The 18328-nt window shown below is 38.6% G+C and overlaps 2 protein-coding genes and 1 long non-coding RNA gene across 4 annotated transcripts; all 3 read left to right on the forward strand.

The window, feature by feature from the left end:
- Positions 1-125: 125 nt before the first annotated feature.
- LOC118434845 lies at positions 126-1193 on the forward strand. The gene is made up of 3 exons (XR_004834292.1): positions 126-297; positions 392-623; positions 777-1193. It is a non-coding gene; the product is annotated as an uncharacterized LOC118434845 (long non-coding RNA).
- Positions 1194-4339: 3146 nt separating this feature from the next.
- Positions 4340-14958, forward strand: LOC110860583 (peroxidasin homolog). 2 transcript variants are annotated; one of them, XM_022109651.2, is made up of 37 exons: positions 4340-4677; positions 6355-6426; positions 6506-6577; positions 6809-6880; positions 7054-7197; positions 7330-7493; positions 7819-7939; positions 8211-8317; positions 8398-8630; positions 8697-8817; positions 8907-9028; positions 9107-9137; positions 9402-9510; positions 9617-9664; positions 9849-9971; positions 10213-10274; positions 10347-10523; positions 10624-10770; positions 10855-11097; positions 11190-11327; positions 11400-11469; positions 11541-11550; positions 11774-11801; positions 11869-11966; positions 12040-12096; positions 12221-12320; positions 12493-12541; positions 12713-12860; positions 12922-12983; positions 13053-13163; positions 13361-13393; positions 13543-13639; positions 13702-13806; positions 13891-13896; positions 14042-14155; positions 14235-14413; positions 14476-14958. In XM_022109651.2, the coding sequence occupies exons 1-37, from the start codon at positions 4496-4498 to the stop codon at positions 14729-14731; spliced, it is 4011 nt and encodes a 1336-aa protein (XP_021965343.1). In that variant the 5' UTR covers positions 4340-4495; the 3' UTR covers positions 14732-14958. The 2 variants fall into 2 exon arrangements, with proteins under 2 accessions (XP_021965343.1, XP_035713744.1); XM_035857851.1 differs by lacking the exon at positions 14476-14958 and having other exon boundaries at positions 4377-4677; positions 14248-14403.
- A 295-nt stretch (positions 14959-15253) lies between these two features.
- LOC110842783 (inositol polyphosphate 5-phosphatase E-like) lies at positions 15254-18289 on the forward strand. The gene is made up of 8 exons (XM_022088591.2): positions 15254-15619; positions 15730-15956; positions 16184-16253; positions 16320-16474; positions 16577-16754; positions 17040-17202; positions 17297-17358; positions 17457-18289. The coding sequence occupies exons 1-8, from the start codon at positions 15408-15410 to the stop codon at positions 17578-17580; spliced, it is 1191 nt and encodes a 396-aa protein (XP_021944283.2). The 5' UTR covers positions 15254-15407; the 3' UTR covers positions 17581-18289.
- The last annotated feature ends 39 nt before the right edge of the window (positions 18290-18328 follow it).

Here is an 18328-nt window from a genome sequence, read left to right on the forward strand (position 1 = left end):
GAGAGAAAAGAGTTTCAGGTGAGAGTGAGGGAGCGAGTAGGTTTGAGGTTTGCTGGCTGGTTGACGTGCTTTCACTCCTCCGGACTACTCGAAGGGGAAAGCTCTGTGCGGAGACTGACAGAAACTGCTTTCACTTTGCTGCTGAGGAGGAGGAACAAGAAGCGTGCTGCTGAAGGAGCCTTCTCCGGGGTACCGCTGCCTGCGTCGGTCAGGTTTAGCAAAAGCCAGGTCGAGAACACAGCCTTTCTTGACGACCAAACTCCGGCTGCCTCACTTTACTTGATCGCACCGAGTTAGGTAAATCTACCTGGTGGTTCGCGTCTAGGGTGACATTATGTCTTCCTTCCTGCTTTTTACAAATGAGAATGCTGTTTTATGTGCGAAATGTCAGGCTGCTGTGTGAATGCATGGAAAAGAAACAACCCACGCCCTCCGTGCACCTGGGCGAAAATGGAAGTGCTCGCATTGATGTTAATTATAAAATTGAGTGATTTCATAATTTGGCCTGCTTTGTGAATATTAATTACATTTCTTCTGAGAGTTTCAGTTCCAGGAGTGCATTACTCATGTTATGGGACGTGTGGGGTCACATCCTGATTAGACGAAAATATAAATTGGATTGGGTACGTGTTGCTGATACAAAATGTGGACCTGTTTCATGGTTGTCGCTGATGTTGAGAGAGAGACATCGGTGAACAAGAATGAGTCTGCTGTGCTTTGTCATAAAGTATCTTTGGGGACTTGGCAAAACACTAAAATAATGTCCTTCTGTCCAGGTTGCTCAACAAGGAGAGTCGCCGAACGGGCTCAAATATTCAGACCCTTTCATATCACCTATGGCACCCTTTGTAGAGGATGTCAAATTGCAAACCAACTGCGGTTTCTCTGTGAAAGCAGGTTTGCTGCAGTTGACACGCATAAACCTTTGATAGGTCCACCGTCAACTGTCCACGACGAGGACCCGTGGGGAATGCCTTCGTAGTTATAAGTAAACAGAACCATTTTCCAATAAATTGCTTCTTTGTGTTACTCCAAGGAATTCTCAAATGTCAACTTTCTCCAACTAACGGTTGCGAATGTACCTGCGTAATAACTTTATTTCCTCGTTTCTAAAGTCATTTTTATGAAACAAAATTGCAGCCCACTTGTTATTGTTGATTGTACATGTACAGGATGCAGGCTGTTTTGTACAATGCACATATTTGCTACGGAACAAATCTTGGAAATATAGCATTTATAAATCTACATTACACCATGGCGTTTCTCATCTTCAGTTCTAGCTTTCTGTAACGTACATACGCTTACTGATGTACAGACCACAAGCTGGAATAAAACTTTGCAAGAAGTTTAAATTGGAATTTATGAGAGCTGGACAACATCGCAAAAGACTTTCAACTCTTTACAGTTTCCCAACTTCAAAGTAAGATGTTCACTTGATATATATTTATATATTTTTTGCAGAGGTACATGGTGCACAGCATCAGGTCCAAGTTTTGTTGATCGTTGCTCTTTTTGCTTACTTGTGGACGTATGTATGTAGTCACACTCTTTTGATCTGTCGAAAGGATTTGAAATTCATACAAGTTATACGCATATGTTTCATGCATTTACAAATATCGCTACACAATATTCCTCGAGTAAGGTCAGTGGAGATGTTATGTAAGGGAATGTATGAATTTGGATTGAGTCGAAACTGTGAACGTGACGATGTGATAAGACCAATTGAGCCCTCTACAATCCAATTTTCTTCTTAGAATAGATATGTGAAGTCAAGGGCATGCGGTCATCATATTACATGCATGCCTCTTCTTATGCCATCATGAAGCTATTCATCCACCAATGTCACCGAATGAGTGTCCAGTCTCACCCCATTCCGTCCGTCAAGGTTTTAGGGTACAATGAGTTTTATCATTTTCTCTCTCATCATTTTATCTGCAAAAACTACTCGATATAAACTATTCGAAATTGTCGTGATGATATTTTTGATTAGTCAATAAAAAAATTGGATTGGAGGTACGACATGAACTAAAAACCGAACAAACACCATCGTGACAAGAGACACCACGTTATGCGACTGTTCCTGGCAGTTGTAGGTGGGATGGGTAATTGTTGCTAAATCAACCATGTTATTGGGCGACGAACGGCGAAAGCATAAACCGGGCGTTACTTACATGCACCATTTAATGCATAAGATATTCTACATACCCCGAGCACCCTTGAAACGAATGGCGCAAAATGGAAGGCAAATATTGTTTGCAATTTTATTTTTTCTTAATTCCAGCAAGAACGTCTGGGGAATTAAGTCATTCACTGCGTAAATAGGCTATAAAATATGTCAACCGGTTATAAAATGCCTTTTTCTGACTGCTGATAATGTCGCACTCCTTTAGGAAGGCTGTTGAATCTGTCAGAATCACGAATGTCGGCTCTGATGAGATGTGAAAGGCTACGAATATTCATTCAAACCTCTTTCATCTGGGATGGCATTATCAAAAGATGATAAAACTAAAGAATCCTGTAAAAATCAATAAAAGTAGCAAATGTAATGGTGGCCGTGGTGATGAGCAATTTCTACACCGTGTTAGGAGTCAAGAAAGTGGAATCATCTTTTCCTCGTGCATTTCACTTTCCTCGCAACTCGTGTCTCTCCCCATCCCACCCTTTTCCCATTACGACTTCATACCAACTCGAGATTGTTTCCAACCACTTTCAATCAATAAATTATGAGTAAGAATGGAATTCCATTATGGAATTAACTACTGGCAACTACTAATGCCACGTAATAATACATGAGTCAAGCTTCCCTTTTGCTCTTCAAGATTTATTGCATCGTTCCTGCCCCATATTTCACATTACGAAAAAATGCTCATTGTCTGTATCGTCAAACTTGTGCCTTTCAGATTTGCACTAGTCAGTTCCAATTCCGTCCCCTGTCTGTATCAGGAATGCATGAATTATATCGCATTCATAAGAAATTGGAGACGAGACGTTAGAAGTAAAAAAATCATATTTTTATCCTGGAGTTGAAGAGGGAATGAGAAGTGCCTCCTGCACAAATAAATGAAATTGCTCCTATCCAGAAAGTGATGGATTTCGGAAACATTCTTTCCAAGGAAAGATTTCAAAAGCGCAATCAGTACTTTTCAGTCAATGGGGGAGTAACGAATTAAAGAATACAAGTATTTTCAAGTTGTGCAGGCTGGATTGTATTGGGAATAGTTAGGAATTTGCTGGCTGTGGCTTCAGTTAATGAGGCTTATTCAGTAGGTTGCACAAACTGGAAAGCAAGTACGAAGTGAAGAATTCTCATGGTCTTTAAAAGACGAGAGGAGACGAGGACTTCCTGTATTTTTGTTCTAGAAGCAAGGCCTGGCTGGGTGGCAGGCCAACTGAATGAGTGAGAGATGAGATTTCTTGGCCATTATCACTCCTCTCCGTTTCGGTTCATTGGGCTGGCTTCCTCATGCTCGAACCAGTAGCAATAATAAGCTGCATGTTATTCACTGGTCTAATTGACTGACTGGATATCCAGACTGAATATGATGACGACAACCAAACGTCTTTGCATAACACAAATATTTGTTAAATTGCATGCTACTTTATAAATATGTTGAACTCTTCAAACTACATTTGCTTGGATTATGGACATATGCATTTATGTACATCTGCACGTACTTATGTCAACTTGAGCTACGATACTATGTATAATAAAACGGTCTACTTTTGTCGTGTAGCTGGTTGAGGTAGCAGAATTTCGTAAAACCCCTTATTAAATTCCATTCAGCTTTGTTGAAGCCAGTATTGATTGATTGATTGATAGTCATTTATTCACATGTTATTCCTTGATCAGTACAATTTAATGACTGGTTTACATCAAGTAACACAAGAAAAGAAATACACAATCTTTCCCTGGATCAATACAAATATATCCACGCAATTCAATATACATTGAAAGGCAAATATTTTATTTAAACTTGCGAGTTGCACAAATAGATAGATATAGATACAATTTATTATTGTTCTTTCCATGTTCATTTATACATATAGATATAGATACATATTACATATGTATGTTCTTCTAAAATAAGGATCACGCATCATGCATGGTGATGAGTATTTCCGTTGGATTTGAGATAAAAGGAGGAATAGCTAATTTATGGAGTTGCAAATTGTGTTGCAATTTCATTATCAAGAACATAAGAATTGCTTAAATAAGCAAGAAATACGATACGAAGTTTGTACTTGACAAAACAAAATTGTGTCCCTTGTCTCATCCGTTTCGTTGCCAATTCGTGGAAGTACGATGCATCTTGCATTAGTGAATTAGTATTTACTATAGATTCTTCCCAGGATGATTCCAATTTAAAAGTTCTGCAACCTAATCAGATCCATACACATAAATACGTGCACATATATACGTACGTTATTTAGTATATATAAGTTGCTAATTCTGATCAAATCTCACCAAATTCGTGTTCGAACTCGTGTTCTCGAAATGAAGCAACTTTCTGTGAATATTTTGTTGTGCATAATTGGAATAAATTGGAATTTCTTGCAATCTGCCAGAGCTACAACGACACAATGTCCAATGCGATGTCTTTGTTTTCGTACCACAGTTCGCTGCATGTTCCTAAATTTGGACAAGATCCCCCAAGTTCCTCTAGACACCACTGTCTTGTAAGTCAATTATGCTATTTACATAAACATTATCCAGTCTTCTCGCGTTTGGGCAAACTTTTTGCAACATTTAGTTGTTTTACAACTCTTCATCGTAAAGCCTTCATATCTTTCAAGTTATGACAATTTCAAGTGACAAAGTAAAAGGAATGGCGTGTACTTCATGCTTCCACAATAAAACTAGTCTAAAAATGGATAACCATCCGAAGAATAAGGCAGTTTTATCGCTTGAATGAATTTTGTTAGCCAAAGTTCTGCATGAGCTCACCTTTTTCAATTCAACTGACGTGCTCAAACATTTTTTCCCATTCGTTTACCCAATTTACATTCTACTGCTATTTGTTTCACTTCTTTTCCACCTTGTTCTCAGCCAAACGATGCGGTGTGCATATTACATGATTGCACGTGTTCTATGCTGCAATAGTTACAAACAATGATGCTGTACAAAACGAGAGAAAGGAGCATTACGGAATTGGCCGCAGCAATTTTACAGATGTTGAGGAGAAAGCATAAAGCGTTCTTTACGGTTAAACTGATGGTTTGTTGATGATTATTCCCGTTCGATGTTATCACTTTCCCATTACTCCTTTCTCCTCTGCACCACTCGTTCGTTCGCCTTTCTCCAATTTTATCTACACGAAACTGTCCAACCATGTTTGTGATGTTCCTCCTCTCTGTATAATTGCTGTCCATGTTGATACATACTTATGCTATAAATGAAGGATAAATTAAAGCCTTGGCATGAACGGTTTCATGGCAGTGCAACCTTTTTAGAATTGACGAGTATTGACTCAGCCAAGTAGTCAAGGATAATTAAGGTGTCCTTATAGATCCAATTAGAGGACATCCGGTGACCAGGAAAATAACATTTTAGCCTTAGCAACTAACTCCACTTTACTGCCCAAAGACATGCAATGACGCACTGAAGAGTGGACGAAATAAACTACATGAAAACTTTGTTGGGATTTTCTTTGATTTTCGGACTATATTTCATTCATGTGTTTAATTCATTTACGGTAAATGCCAATTTCAGGTACTAGATAAGGTCTCAATTATTATGTGTTTTCAACGAGCTTATTATACTTATGTATGTACCTTGAATTGCTTATTATACTGATAAGACAGTTATTGTCTTAAACATTTTTATGACCATAATTTACCTGTCCTGCTTATTATAAATTGACCTACATTTATGTACATCTACTTAAATATTAATGGCTCGCATTGCATTCTACGGACAATAAAAAGCACACGAAACGTGGCAAATTTTTCGTCCAACTTTTGCCATGGATAAACTCCATCCAAGTCCGCAGGCATCCATTTTTACTTGTCATCCTTCGTTCCCCTCAAACAAAAGCCACTTCATGACTTTCTCTAAAAACTTGAGACCTTTTTTCTTCAGCTACTTTCTCCTTCCTTCCGTTTCACTTTGACAACTTCAATATCAAAAGTGGAAGACATCATCCATTACTCTCAAGTCTCGTGTTATATAATGAAGCAGTCGCATAAAATATTCAAACCGTGGAGAATAGTATATGCATTTTGCTCAATTCTCAACCGTTTGTGTACATATGCGACGCTATTGTTTGCAAAATATTGCGAATATGGATGATTTGTCTGTGCCTTGTATACGTACATATGCGTGGGTATGTTAATCTAATATTTTCTGTTATGTAGAGATCTCCGGTTTAACAGAATTCGTGAAATAGCTCCTTTCCAGTTTCGCAACCTCAGCGACCTAACTACTCTGTGAGTACACACAACAGATTCTGATATCTGTATAGGCAAAAAACCCTTTTTACGGCCAATTAACTTTCGTTGTTTTCAGTCTTCTCAATAACAACCAAATCATTGAGCTGAAAAATGGGGCCTTCCAAGGACTCAGCCAATTACAACACTTGTACGTTCATCTTTTATTCTTGCTTTTAATACGTCATGCGACTGCTTTTCGCAGGCCGTAATTAATAAATTTTTGAAGACCTGACATTTGAGGAGGCAGGGAAGTAGCGATAACATGATTTTCCACCTCGTTGAAGTTTGATGTATTCAGTTTCGGACCACTATCCTCAAGAGTCTAAATAATGCAAATACTGAAAAATGCATATGTATTACATGTCCGTGTGTACTTTAGGTATATTTACAAGAATAGGATACGACACCTGGATTCTGATGTATTTACTGGTTTACCAAAATTAGAACAATTGTAAGTATTCTTTTGTTGGGAAATTCTGCGTAATTTTATATAAGTTTTATTAAATTTTGAGAGGTTTTATTAAAACATTTCGAAACAAACTTTCCTCAGTGGAAATTATATGTTATAATTAATAGTCAGTATATAACGATGTTTCTGGGAACTAATTATTTCTGATTTCACAGGTACCTGCATTACAACTATATCCCTGTCATAGAGCCCACAATGTTTCACCAATTAACAAACTTGAAGCGACTATTTCTTCAAAACAACAAGATTCAGAAGATTCCTGTTGGTTCTTTTGATAACTTGGAGAATCTCCAACGCCTGTAGGTTTTGCAATTTAGTTTCTTTCCGGTGCTGTGTAGCTGAGGGGCTTTAAGACGTGGAGCATGTTCATTAGCTCCACCAAATCCTCAAAAACAAAATTGTCAAAACTAATCCCCAACTTTATTTGAAAGGCGACTGGACGGAAATGCGCTGGTTTGTGACTGCGGGATGATGAGTTTTGCCCAAATGTTGGCTTCTCACAAGGAAACGATTGCAGCAGCAATTTGTGAGCAACCTTTTGATATGAAGGGAAAGTCCGTCCTCATGTTGACGGGCAGCATGGAGAATCATTGTCGTAAGCCACAAACCCTCAAGCTACATACAGATCCACTGCATACGCACAAATTTACATGCATAATGTAGTCATTGCCTCAAATTCCTATTTTGAGCCTCAATCAAAGATTGAGGAAATCATCAATAATTTATTCCCAAGTATTTTCTATTCATTTATATTTAAATTCATTCGTTATACAGTTTCTGGTCTGTTGAGCATGAAATTAGAAATCCTATAATGTGCCCAAATAGCTGATGCTGTTTCTGTGATAGAATACATCATACGAATATAACCTCCTAACATATGCATGCTTATCTAAACCACTTTATTCAATTTTACTTCGAAGGTGAGCCTATCCTACTGGAGGAACCAAGAGATATTGACGTGAAATTTGGAAACACGGTTTATTTCCGATGCCGGGCTGAATTTTTTGGGCGAAACCCAAAAATTGTATGGCTTCAAAACAAGTAATTCAAGCACTTTCCTTTTTACCGAATTTTGTTATGTCGTATTTTATTGCATACATCGGTCCGCCTTTTTGTCTTGGTTTCGGGTTTCCTAACTGTATAGCGAGTTTCTTGGGTATTCTTACTTTGAATTTTTGTACTACTTCCGTACGAATAGCAAGACAATAATGGTGGATGGATTGGATATGCTTATAATCGCATCCTTATTAAATATTTATTTTACCTTCTTACTATCGATTACAATCTTATCCAACTTGTGTGATGGATCTAGCAACGAAATCAATACCCAACTTCCACCTCGATACTCTATCATGAACGATGGCACCCTGATGATTGAAAACATAGAATACGACGACTTGGGAACATTCGAATGCATTGGTTACTACTGCTTTTAATTTATAATCTTATTTTTGAAAACTATTTTTTAAACGTAGCAAATTATTTTTTAAAATATCCAGCACGCAGCGAAGGCGGAGAAGTAAAGTCTCGCAAGGCTCATGCTAACGCTGAAACCTTAGTTGAATATAAAACCACTCAACAACAACGACCCCGTTTCCTAAAAATGCCTATGGACCAGGAAGTTGTCGAGGGGAAGGACTTGCTTCTTAATTGCAGCGCTTCCGGGCCTTCTACTACCATTACCTGGTATTATAATGAAAAGCCAATTGACTTTTCTGCCCCGAATAATGAGGTGAGATTGCACGGTCGGGTGACAACTTGATACCGAGATTCAGTGAAAGGTCTCATAAATTTTCAGATTACAGATGAAGGGCTGCGTATCCAGAACGTGACTCGCGAGAGGAACGAAGGCGTTTATAAATGTTCGGCGTTAAATTTGGCTGGCAATATATCCGCAGTGGCTCAAATTAAGGTTCTTGGTAAGAATAAGGTTCTCGTAATAGGAAAAAGGCCGGAGAAGAGGAGGAGAGGGTGTAGAAAGTGATTCGTTATTTCTCATTCCAATTAGCCTCCATCATTCCTCCGACGTGGTTGGTCACACCCTCAGAAGCTCAGCGGATTGTGGAACTTGGGGAGAAAGTCGTTCTTTTCTGCGAAGCAACGGGAAAACCAGTGCCTAAAATTTCCTGGGTATTTTTCAAGAAAATTGAGCAATGAGACTTCATGATACTTCAAGCAGCTTGAAAAATAAATTCATATATTTTGCAGTTCCACAATGGAGCGCTTTTACCACAAAAAGGTAAAATTATTATGAAGTGCAAATTACACGTTTATTGATCAATCGTTTAATGTGGCCATTAGCAAATAGTTATTGTACTATTACTGAAACCTAAAATCCAGTACGTGCTCTAATTTGGTCAGTTTACTTCTGGACATTTTGCATTCACTAGCTCCACGAGAATTAATGCACTTTAATATAACAAACACACGTGTATGTATGTACCTATTTATATGGCTTTAAACCTAGCGGAGCAGTAAAAGTTTCCCGTAAATTGAATTTCAGGAAATTTACTGGAAATCACTGCCGCGGTCCAAGAGTCCCACGGAGAGTACACGTGCCGGGCTGACAATGGTGAAATTATTGAGACAGTAACCAATATAAAAATTGTTAGGTAACTTATGGAGCATGATACACATTTTGTGTTAAGTGATTTACTTCATTCGCAACATATTTATCAATATATAATAACTACCATCATGAAATATCGTTGTTTGCAGTGGATCAACACCAGTTTTTACACACAACTTGACAAACCTTCCAACCAGGTAACGTTTTTCTGAATGTGAAAGTTTTTTTTACTACTTGGCTGCAAAGACGAGCTAGCAAGGGAGCAACGAGAAGTGAAAGTGGCAGCATCAGAGTCTTCATTCGTCTTCACGGCACTTGACGCCACCACAAAAATAAAGTTACCGAGTAAATTACTGCTTGACGGGGTTTGGTTTCTTTCAGGCTCCGACCGGGAATCCAATTACAGTTGCCTTGCTCTGCTGTTGGTCGGCCAACTGCTAGCATCATTTGGCGAAAAAATTTGGAAACAGTCTTGGAAACTTTACGAATCGCAATTCTTCCAAGGTATATATTTTCGCAAATTTTTCCTCCTTCAACTTCCATACACTGATTTATTGTTGGCACTGAATGAAACATGTATTTTGCGTATATGTAAAATGTGCTGTGAAATTATTTTTGCGTTTTAGGTGCATATGATACTATCATGCTTCGAAATTACTCGCACCTATTTATACTATATTTGACCAAGGATCACGTAAAAAAGATAGTTTTATATAGAAACACTGATTAAAATACATTTTTATAGCGGAACTCTAATTATCAATGAGTTTGACCCTGATGAGGATTCTGGTACTTACCAATGCAGCGGTGCGTCATTTTATATAGTAACTTGAGGTGTATCATAACAAAAAATTTAGGAAGTTTTGGTATTGTTTTTAGCATTCAACGACCACGGTTTCATATCCTCCAAGCAAATTGTGATAGACAGAAATCAACTAGCAGTACGCCAAGATTCAGACAGTGACATAGTGTCCAATGCGTACAACCAAGCAAGGCACGAGGTGGAAAGTGCTGAAAACGAGACTTTGCGAATTCTTTCCGATACATCAAAGAATGGTAACTTTCCAAAGTCGTTACTGGCGTAAAAAAAATTGATCTAACAAAAGAACGTCACTTCACCAGAGCATCATTTCAAATCATATTTATTTCTGTCTAGAAGTGCTTTCTCCAGTCGAACTACTTAGGCTGACGAGATTTCCAAGGGGCGAAGGAAGGTTTATCGCACGCCCTGCCGAAATATACGAGAGAGCTCTGAGCTTGATAAAATCCCAGTTGGAGAAAGGAATGAGTATCAACGTGACCAGTAAGTGCATTTTCCACCACCAATGATGACAGACCTTTGCTTTTTAGCAAATGGCATTTACGTGCTTGTGTGTACATCGTGTAGAGGATTTTTCCTATGATGACTTGCTCACCACGTCTCAGTTGGAAACGTTGGGAAGTCTTTCCGGTTGCATTTCACACAGAAGAATGAACTTTAGCTGCAATCAGGACAAGTGTTTTAATAGAAAGTATAGGACGATTGACGGGACGTGCAACAATCCATCTCAAATAATGTGGGGAGCCTCGTACACTCCATTTCAGAGGTTGTTAACATCCCAGTATGAAAATGCCTTCAACTTACCCAAAGGTACATACATACAAAAACAATCGTTATTACGTATGTATTACGCCTGTTGTGTGCATATTTATGTAAGAAAGCATGTGAATACAATTTTTCAGGCTGGACGGCAAGCAAGCAATACAACGGCTACACTTTACCGGACGCACGTGTTGTGACAAATAAGATTATAACAACAGACTCAATTAGTCCAGATTCCAACTATACGCACATGCTCATGCAGTGGGGACAGTTTCTGGGTTGGTGGTCCACTAGTTTTGTTTATAATGAAACTGATCCCTTTGCTTGACCCCATTCATTCCATATTTCAGACCACGACTTAGATCACGCTCTGCCTTCACTGAGCATAGAGTCATTTGGGGAGCGTGTAAGTTGTCGAAGGTGAATATCCGATTTCGCTTACTTAATCTCGGAAAATTAAATGTCTATAATCCAGACGTGTTGATCCACAGAACTTGTGAGGTAAGTGCGAGGAATCCATTAAATAGAAATCCATTAAATGGAAAAAATTATTCAGTTGTGATTCGACCAGGTCAGATTGCTTTATAGCCTTTAAAGTCGTTACATACACACTTAACTCGGAATTATAATTATCAAATTTTAGTATTGCGAAAAAAATGCATTAAATATTTGGTACTGTTTTGTCTTCATTGATTAATGCAGAATTTTTTGTATCTTACTTTAGAATGTTGCCCCTTGTTTCCCAATGCAAGGTAGCTTTGGAATATTATGATCCTCAATAATATTAAGAATGCCTATTAAGTAATTATCAATTATTAGCACCAACGGGCGATGTGCGGATTCGAACAAGAAAATGCATGGAGTTCACTCGAAGTGCAGGTGTATGTGGCTCAGGCGTCACGAGCATTTTATTTGAGGTTAGGTAACGAAAAGTGGTTATGCAATGTGCAATGCAACTTAATAATGGAAATGTCGCGTTTCAATACGCAGAGTCTGCAGCAACGAGAGCAAATCAATCAATTGACATCGTACATTGACGCATCTCAGGTTCAATTTACAAAATGATCCAAGAGCAGACAACAAACTGAACCCGACAGGCCATGCTTGATATTTGGAAGATGTCCAATTTATTAAATGCTGAGCCGACTGACATTCACTTTCAATTTTTCAGGTGTATGGTAGCTCGGAGATAGAGCTGACAGCATTGCGGAGTATTACCGAACCAATCTATCTGAGAAATGGAATATTCATGTTTCCAAACAAACCTCTCAGTAATATTTTAAACTAATTATTTGGTTTCCTGAATAAAGCAAATTATTGTCACACTCAAAGTGCTTATTACGTTGAAGCACTATGTATTTACTTGTGATGTTGTGCAGCAAATCAATAATGTGAATATCGAAATCTTTCAAAGCTTAAAGTTGGGATTTTCTTAAATTTCAGTGCCGTTTGCTACAGACGATAATTTTGTTGATTGCAGACGAAACTTTCGGTAAATATAGCTTTATTTGTAATATTTATTGCTAATTACAATATGTGAAGTGAGCATGGGCGCAACCACGAGGGAATAATTCGCAGAGACAATGATAATTATTTCATATGAGATGGCCCCCTATGTCCTCGTGGTTGCGCCATTAAATATGAATTTCCATTAAAAATACAGAATGTCCGATGTTCCTTGCTTTGTGGGAGGCGATATTCGAGTCAATGAACAAGTTGGTTTGCTAGCTATGCACACAATCTGGTTCCGACAGCACAATTTTGTGGCACAAAAACTTCGAGATGCAAATCCTCGTTGGAGGAACGAAACTGTAAATTTAAATGTTTGTAGAATTATTTTGATGCAAATTAAAATTTAAATGAATTTCACAGGTTTTCCAAGAAGCGCGAAAAATTGTTGGAGCCCAAATGCAGCACATATCCTACGTGGAGTGGTACTTTATTTGCAGTCATCAAAACCTTAGCCATTCTTCCATAAGCATCTCACAGTTCATTTTCCGTAGGCTTCCAAAAATTGTGGGGTCTCTGGGGATGGCTGAATTAGGACCGTATCGTGGATATAATCCCAAGATTAACCCCAGTATTACGAACGCATTCGCCACCGCCGCAATGAGGTTAGTGCACTGAATGTGGTGAGAATTTTTTCTTGCCCAATCTTGTAACACTTGATGAAGCAGCAGAAGAGCACGAGAGAAGAGAAAGTTGTTGGAAAGTGGCTGCAGACTAGAATGTAGTGTCAAAATAATCCTGTATGTAAGCCTGCTAATGATCTTTTTTTTTATTTTTCCTCTTCTCACATTCTACGGGTTAGGTTTGGACACACACTTATAAATCCCTCTCTAAGGTAAGATTCGAGGATGGCAATTTATACATATCTAATATACAAAACTATTGGACATGTAAATGCATTCATATGCATTTATGTATGGGATCTAGAGAACTTTAGTATTGCAATTTGTGTGATGATTGATAACGTAATTTAACCTATTTTAGACGCTTAGACGGAAATTTTGAGACGATAAGAGAAGGAGACATTCCCTTGAGGCAAGCATTTTTTGCTCCCTGGAGATTAGTTGAAGAGGGCGGTGTGGTAAATTCTCAAATTAAACCTGCATTGTTACAAGAGTTACGGGATTAATTTCGCTGGTATAGGATCCACTTATGAGAGGACTGTTTGATACTCCTGCAAAGTTGAGGAAAAGCACAGAATTCCTCAATTCTCACCTGACTAATGATTTGTTCGGACATGCACATCTAGTATATTTACAAGCTTAACCTTAATTATATGACATGCATTACAGGACACCCATTTCTGACGTATTTGTTTTTTTTATCTCATAGGTAGCGGTAATTACTTTCACCATATTTTTTGGCCTGAGAGAAAGTTAAGCGGTTCTGCAGTTCAATCTCCATTGGTTTAGACAAGAAAAGTCATCGTTTGCTATTTTGCATTCTTTAAAATAATCCACGAATTAATAAAAACACTTTTTAGTTGGATCTAGCTTCTATGAACATTCAGCGCAGTCGAGACCACGGTCTTCCTTCCTACAACGACTACCGGGCCCATTGTGGACTTACGAAGGCAACTAGCTTTGATGATCTAAAGGTACACATTTAATTACATATCTACGTATGCGTGTTATAAAAGTTATGATGCGAACTTTGAATTTTGTCGACACGTATAGTTTGAAATCCCAGATAAAGAACTGAGAAACAAGCTGCAACAAGTGTACGGTCACGTGAGCAATATAGATTTGTGGGTGGGTGGCATCGCAGAACAACCATCAAGTGCGGATGCGAGAGTGGGTCCGACGTTCCGGTGCATTCTTTTAGATCAATTTAGACGACTACGGGATGGTGATAGGTAAGCCATCACCATAAAATCAAACAACTTTCTCCAGGTACTGATGTGACGCAATTTCACAGATTCTGGTACGAAAATGAGGAGATAAATAGTAAAGAGCAAATACGAGAAATAAAACGGACAACGTTGGCCAGAGTCCTTTGTGACACGGGCGACGCGTTAAGTCACGTTCGAAAAGATGTGTTCAGTATGATATCTAACATTGTAAACTGCAAACTGGTGCAAGGAATGAACTTAGAACTTTGGACGACAGAGGACGACATTATCTGCAGAACGAGTAGAAGGGCACGGAGAGCAAGGATTTCGAGATCAGGGTGACAAGCGAAATGTCGAAACTAAGCTTCGTAAAATTGTAACAAGTAAAAGAAAATCTACTCTCATTAAACACCCTTTGGACCAGTACTAATATTTCCAGTTTCTCATCTTAGTCACAAGCGTAACAATGTTCTTGTTGATAAGTTTTTGTGCTAGTAAATGGGTTTGTTGCATATATTTAATACAGCTAATAAATTAAATGTCACTCAAGTTTGTCAATATGACTCGTACATGTTTCGTGTGACATAGTGCAATTAATGTGTCATGGAATATTATGTATATTGCAATAAACAGAGAAAGCACATAAATGCTGCCACCCAATTCATGACAATCATCCACTCCGCCAAATTAATAAAACACTGCATGTCATTGTAAAACGGGCCTCGCATATATTTCGGAGTTGGGAACTCGGATATTTGCCCATGTAAAAGTGTCGTCATGGGGAGGAGAGGAAAACAAACAACGTGTCCCCACTTCGTCAACCTCGCACACTGATGATGTGCGATTATGATGCCACCCTCCCCCTCGCCAGTCACTCGCCACAACTGATATGTGGCACAATCCATACCACTTTAAGTGTTCAGGTTTGTTGTCAAAGTCAGATAGTTCAGTCCACAAAATTATACATACAACTTCAAAATAGAAACTCTGTTGTTACACAAATTACAGTGCATGCACAATGGCAACCTCTTCTGACGTTAAACAGGGAGAACCCCGTTATAGCAATTTTGCAAAATATCAAAGCTTGAGTTGTTCTTCGGAGGAAGGTTCATCATCATCTGTTGTTCAGTTACCTACCATGTCTGTAAAAGGACCACTGTTGGGATCAAATGAATTAATAAAATGCCTGCCAAGAAAAGAGGCCGTGATACAAATCTGCACCTGGAATATGTAACTAGCATTCATTCCGTACAAAACATTAATTGTAGAATATTACGTATCATAAAAAATTCATGTACAAAAGTCTCTCAACCACACGTGCACTTTTTCCCATCCACCAGGGGTTCGCTTCCATTTCCCAGCGATAATCAATTGAAGAGGATTTTCAAACATGATGGGATTGATATTCATATCATAGCGATCCAGGAAAGTTGGCCGTCCCCAGATGAATCAGAATTACTCTTCCAGACGTCCTTAGGACCTGGATTCGTACTCTTTCACTCCGTTACCTTTGGAACTCTGCATCTATGTATCTTTCTCAGGAGAGAGCTCGTGTGGTACACTTGTGGTATGTGCGCTAAGAATTTGGAATTATTATTTTCGTACAGAAAATGTGAGGGCATGCATACAGGTGCGTTTAATATTGTATCAAACTGCTGGAAGAAAGAGTATGGCAATGCCATAAATCTCTTAAACTTCTTTTGCCTATTAGTAATACGCGAACCAGAGGAGTAAAAATGGGCCTTTTGAGAGAATGGAAAGTGATAAAGTGGTTATTTGTTTTGAATGGTTTAGAGCCCGTCGATGTGAGCCACACAGTTCGTTCGGGCCGTTTATTCAAGACGAAAGGAGCTGTGGGAATTGGGTTTGCCTAAAATTAACTTTCAAAAGCGTGTCTGAGCTGCTGTTTGATGCTGACATTTATGTGCAGATTTGGATTATTCGGGACCAACATCCTGATAATAAATGCTCATCTGTCTGCTGGGGAGGAAAGTTCGAGGGAAATACAGCGGATGGAAGAATTAAACAGAATTCTAGTGGCACATGAGATCAATAAGAATCGCTACGACACCGTTTATCTTGCAGGTTTCAATTTTATAAAATTTACTTTTAAAATGAGAATTTCATACTTTTTCCCTGCGCAATATGCATATGCCATGAATCAACAATAATTATCGTTCTTCAAAGGTGACCTAAATTTCCGCATCTCGGGTCTCGGGAGAGAGAAAATCGTGGAGGAGTTGAAAAACAACAACCTTCAGAACATATTGATGGAAGATCAACTTAATAAACTTTTAATTAACTCGAGCCTTCCTGACACATCCAGTTTGAAAGGGTTCTCCGAAGCTGCAGCCATCACGTTTAGGTGATATTAATTTATCTTCATCACCCTCAGAAAGTTGCATTCATATCTTAATCATAAAATCCCAGAGAAGCAAGTCAAACTTTGTTCAAAACTCACTCATTCAGTCCTGCCATATCCTGAACTTGTGTAGCACCTTAGTTCTAATATCTCAAAATTGGGGTAAAAAATGAATCTTTTCCTTTCACTGGCAAGCTACGCGTTTCAACGACTCTTCTGTGGCTCCTTCTCATACGTGATTCCTGCCAACTGTCTGCAAATTCAATAACAAATTCAATTTGCTTACAGACCAACATACAAGTACGACATTGGTACAGATAATTTTGACTCATCTGCAAAAAAACGTGCTCCAGCCTACACGGATCGGATTATTTACAAATGTTTTTCGGAGAAAAGTGGATTTCCAGTGCCCAGTCAGTGCCTCAAATATGAAGCTGTTACTGAACTCAAGGTCTGAGATTACTTGTTTCATGCAAAATTCCAATGTACATACACATGTAATGGATATTTCATTTTATAATAAATACGTCTGTTTTGTTAAACAGGTCTCAGACCATCGCCCAGTAATTGCAATGTTCTCGATAAAGTTGAAACCTGGATTTGACACGTAATTTTGTTAGCTTTACTTATCTAGCATTCAAGTGATGCGAATTATTTGGATGATTGGATAGTTCAATTATTTGAATTTCCACCTATGTTTTTCAGTCTTCCCATCACAGGAGGTCGATTCAAAAGAGACGTTTATGCTAAAGCTATGCAAAAAAGAGCCAAATTTCTGCTGGACAAGAGAATTTCAAAGTTGGCTTCCACAGCGTGCAACTTGTCCTAGTGCTCCTAACTATATACGTGCAGATACATACTTAAAAGAGCGATTTATAATGATGGGGAAACGAATGGGAGGACGCTGAAGTGAAAGTGAAGCTCCCCTGTTTTGCCCCTTTCATGCTTTTCGTTTGATTGTTGACGAATCCATCGGCAAAAGACGGCCGTCGTTGTTCTTTGCGGAGTAATGGAGGCATGTTTCGAGTCCGAAGGATGACTACATAATGTCAATCAACAGAATCTCAAAGGAGAAAGGTAGTATGCATGGTCGCACATGACACGACACGGTGACTTGGGCGACCCACTTGACTGCCAAACGTTGGCAATGGTTGTCTCCTCAAAGACGAGGAGAATGCTTCTCATCCAACTGAAAGTGGTTGATTCCGTCCCAGTCGCTTCAATAACTTCAAATGACGATTCGATCGCAACTTGAAAGACTGGCATACTTATCTGTTTGGCAGAATACAATGTATACTGAAGAAGATCTTACGTGCGTACATATTTTTATACTAAGCAGCTTTTTCATGATATTCTTACTCTAAGGTGGTGTACAAATAGGTAGATATGTTTCGAGAATCACGAATAAATAACTGGAATCAGCATTTGTGAAATGATACGACACACTGTAAAGTATGGCTAAATATAAAGCTGTCTCGTGTATACCTTTCTAGTCGTTTTTAGTAGCTAAGTGGTTAATAAAATCAACGAGAACTTGATTGTTTTGTGTTTTGTGCTGACTAATTTTGTAGCAACAG

The sequence above is a fragment of the Folsomia candida genome, unplaced genomic scaffold, assembly GCF_002217175.1.
Source record: "Folsomia candida strain VU population unplaced genomic scaffold, ASM221717v1 Fcan01_Sc001, whole genome shotgun sequence".
Classification (NCBI taxonomy): Eukaryota; Metazoa; Arthropoda; class Collembola; order Entomobryomorpha; family Isotomidae; genus Folsomia; species Folsomia candida.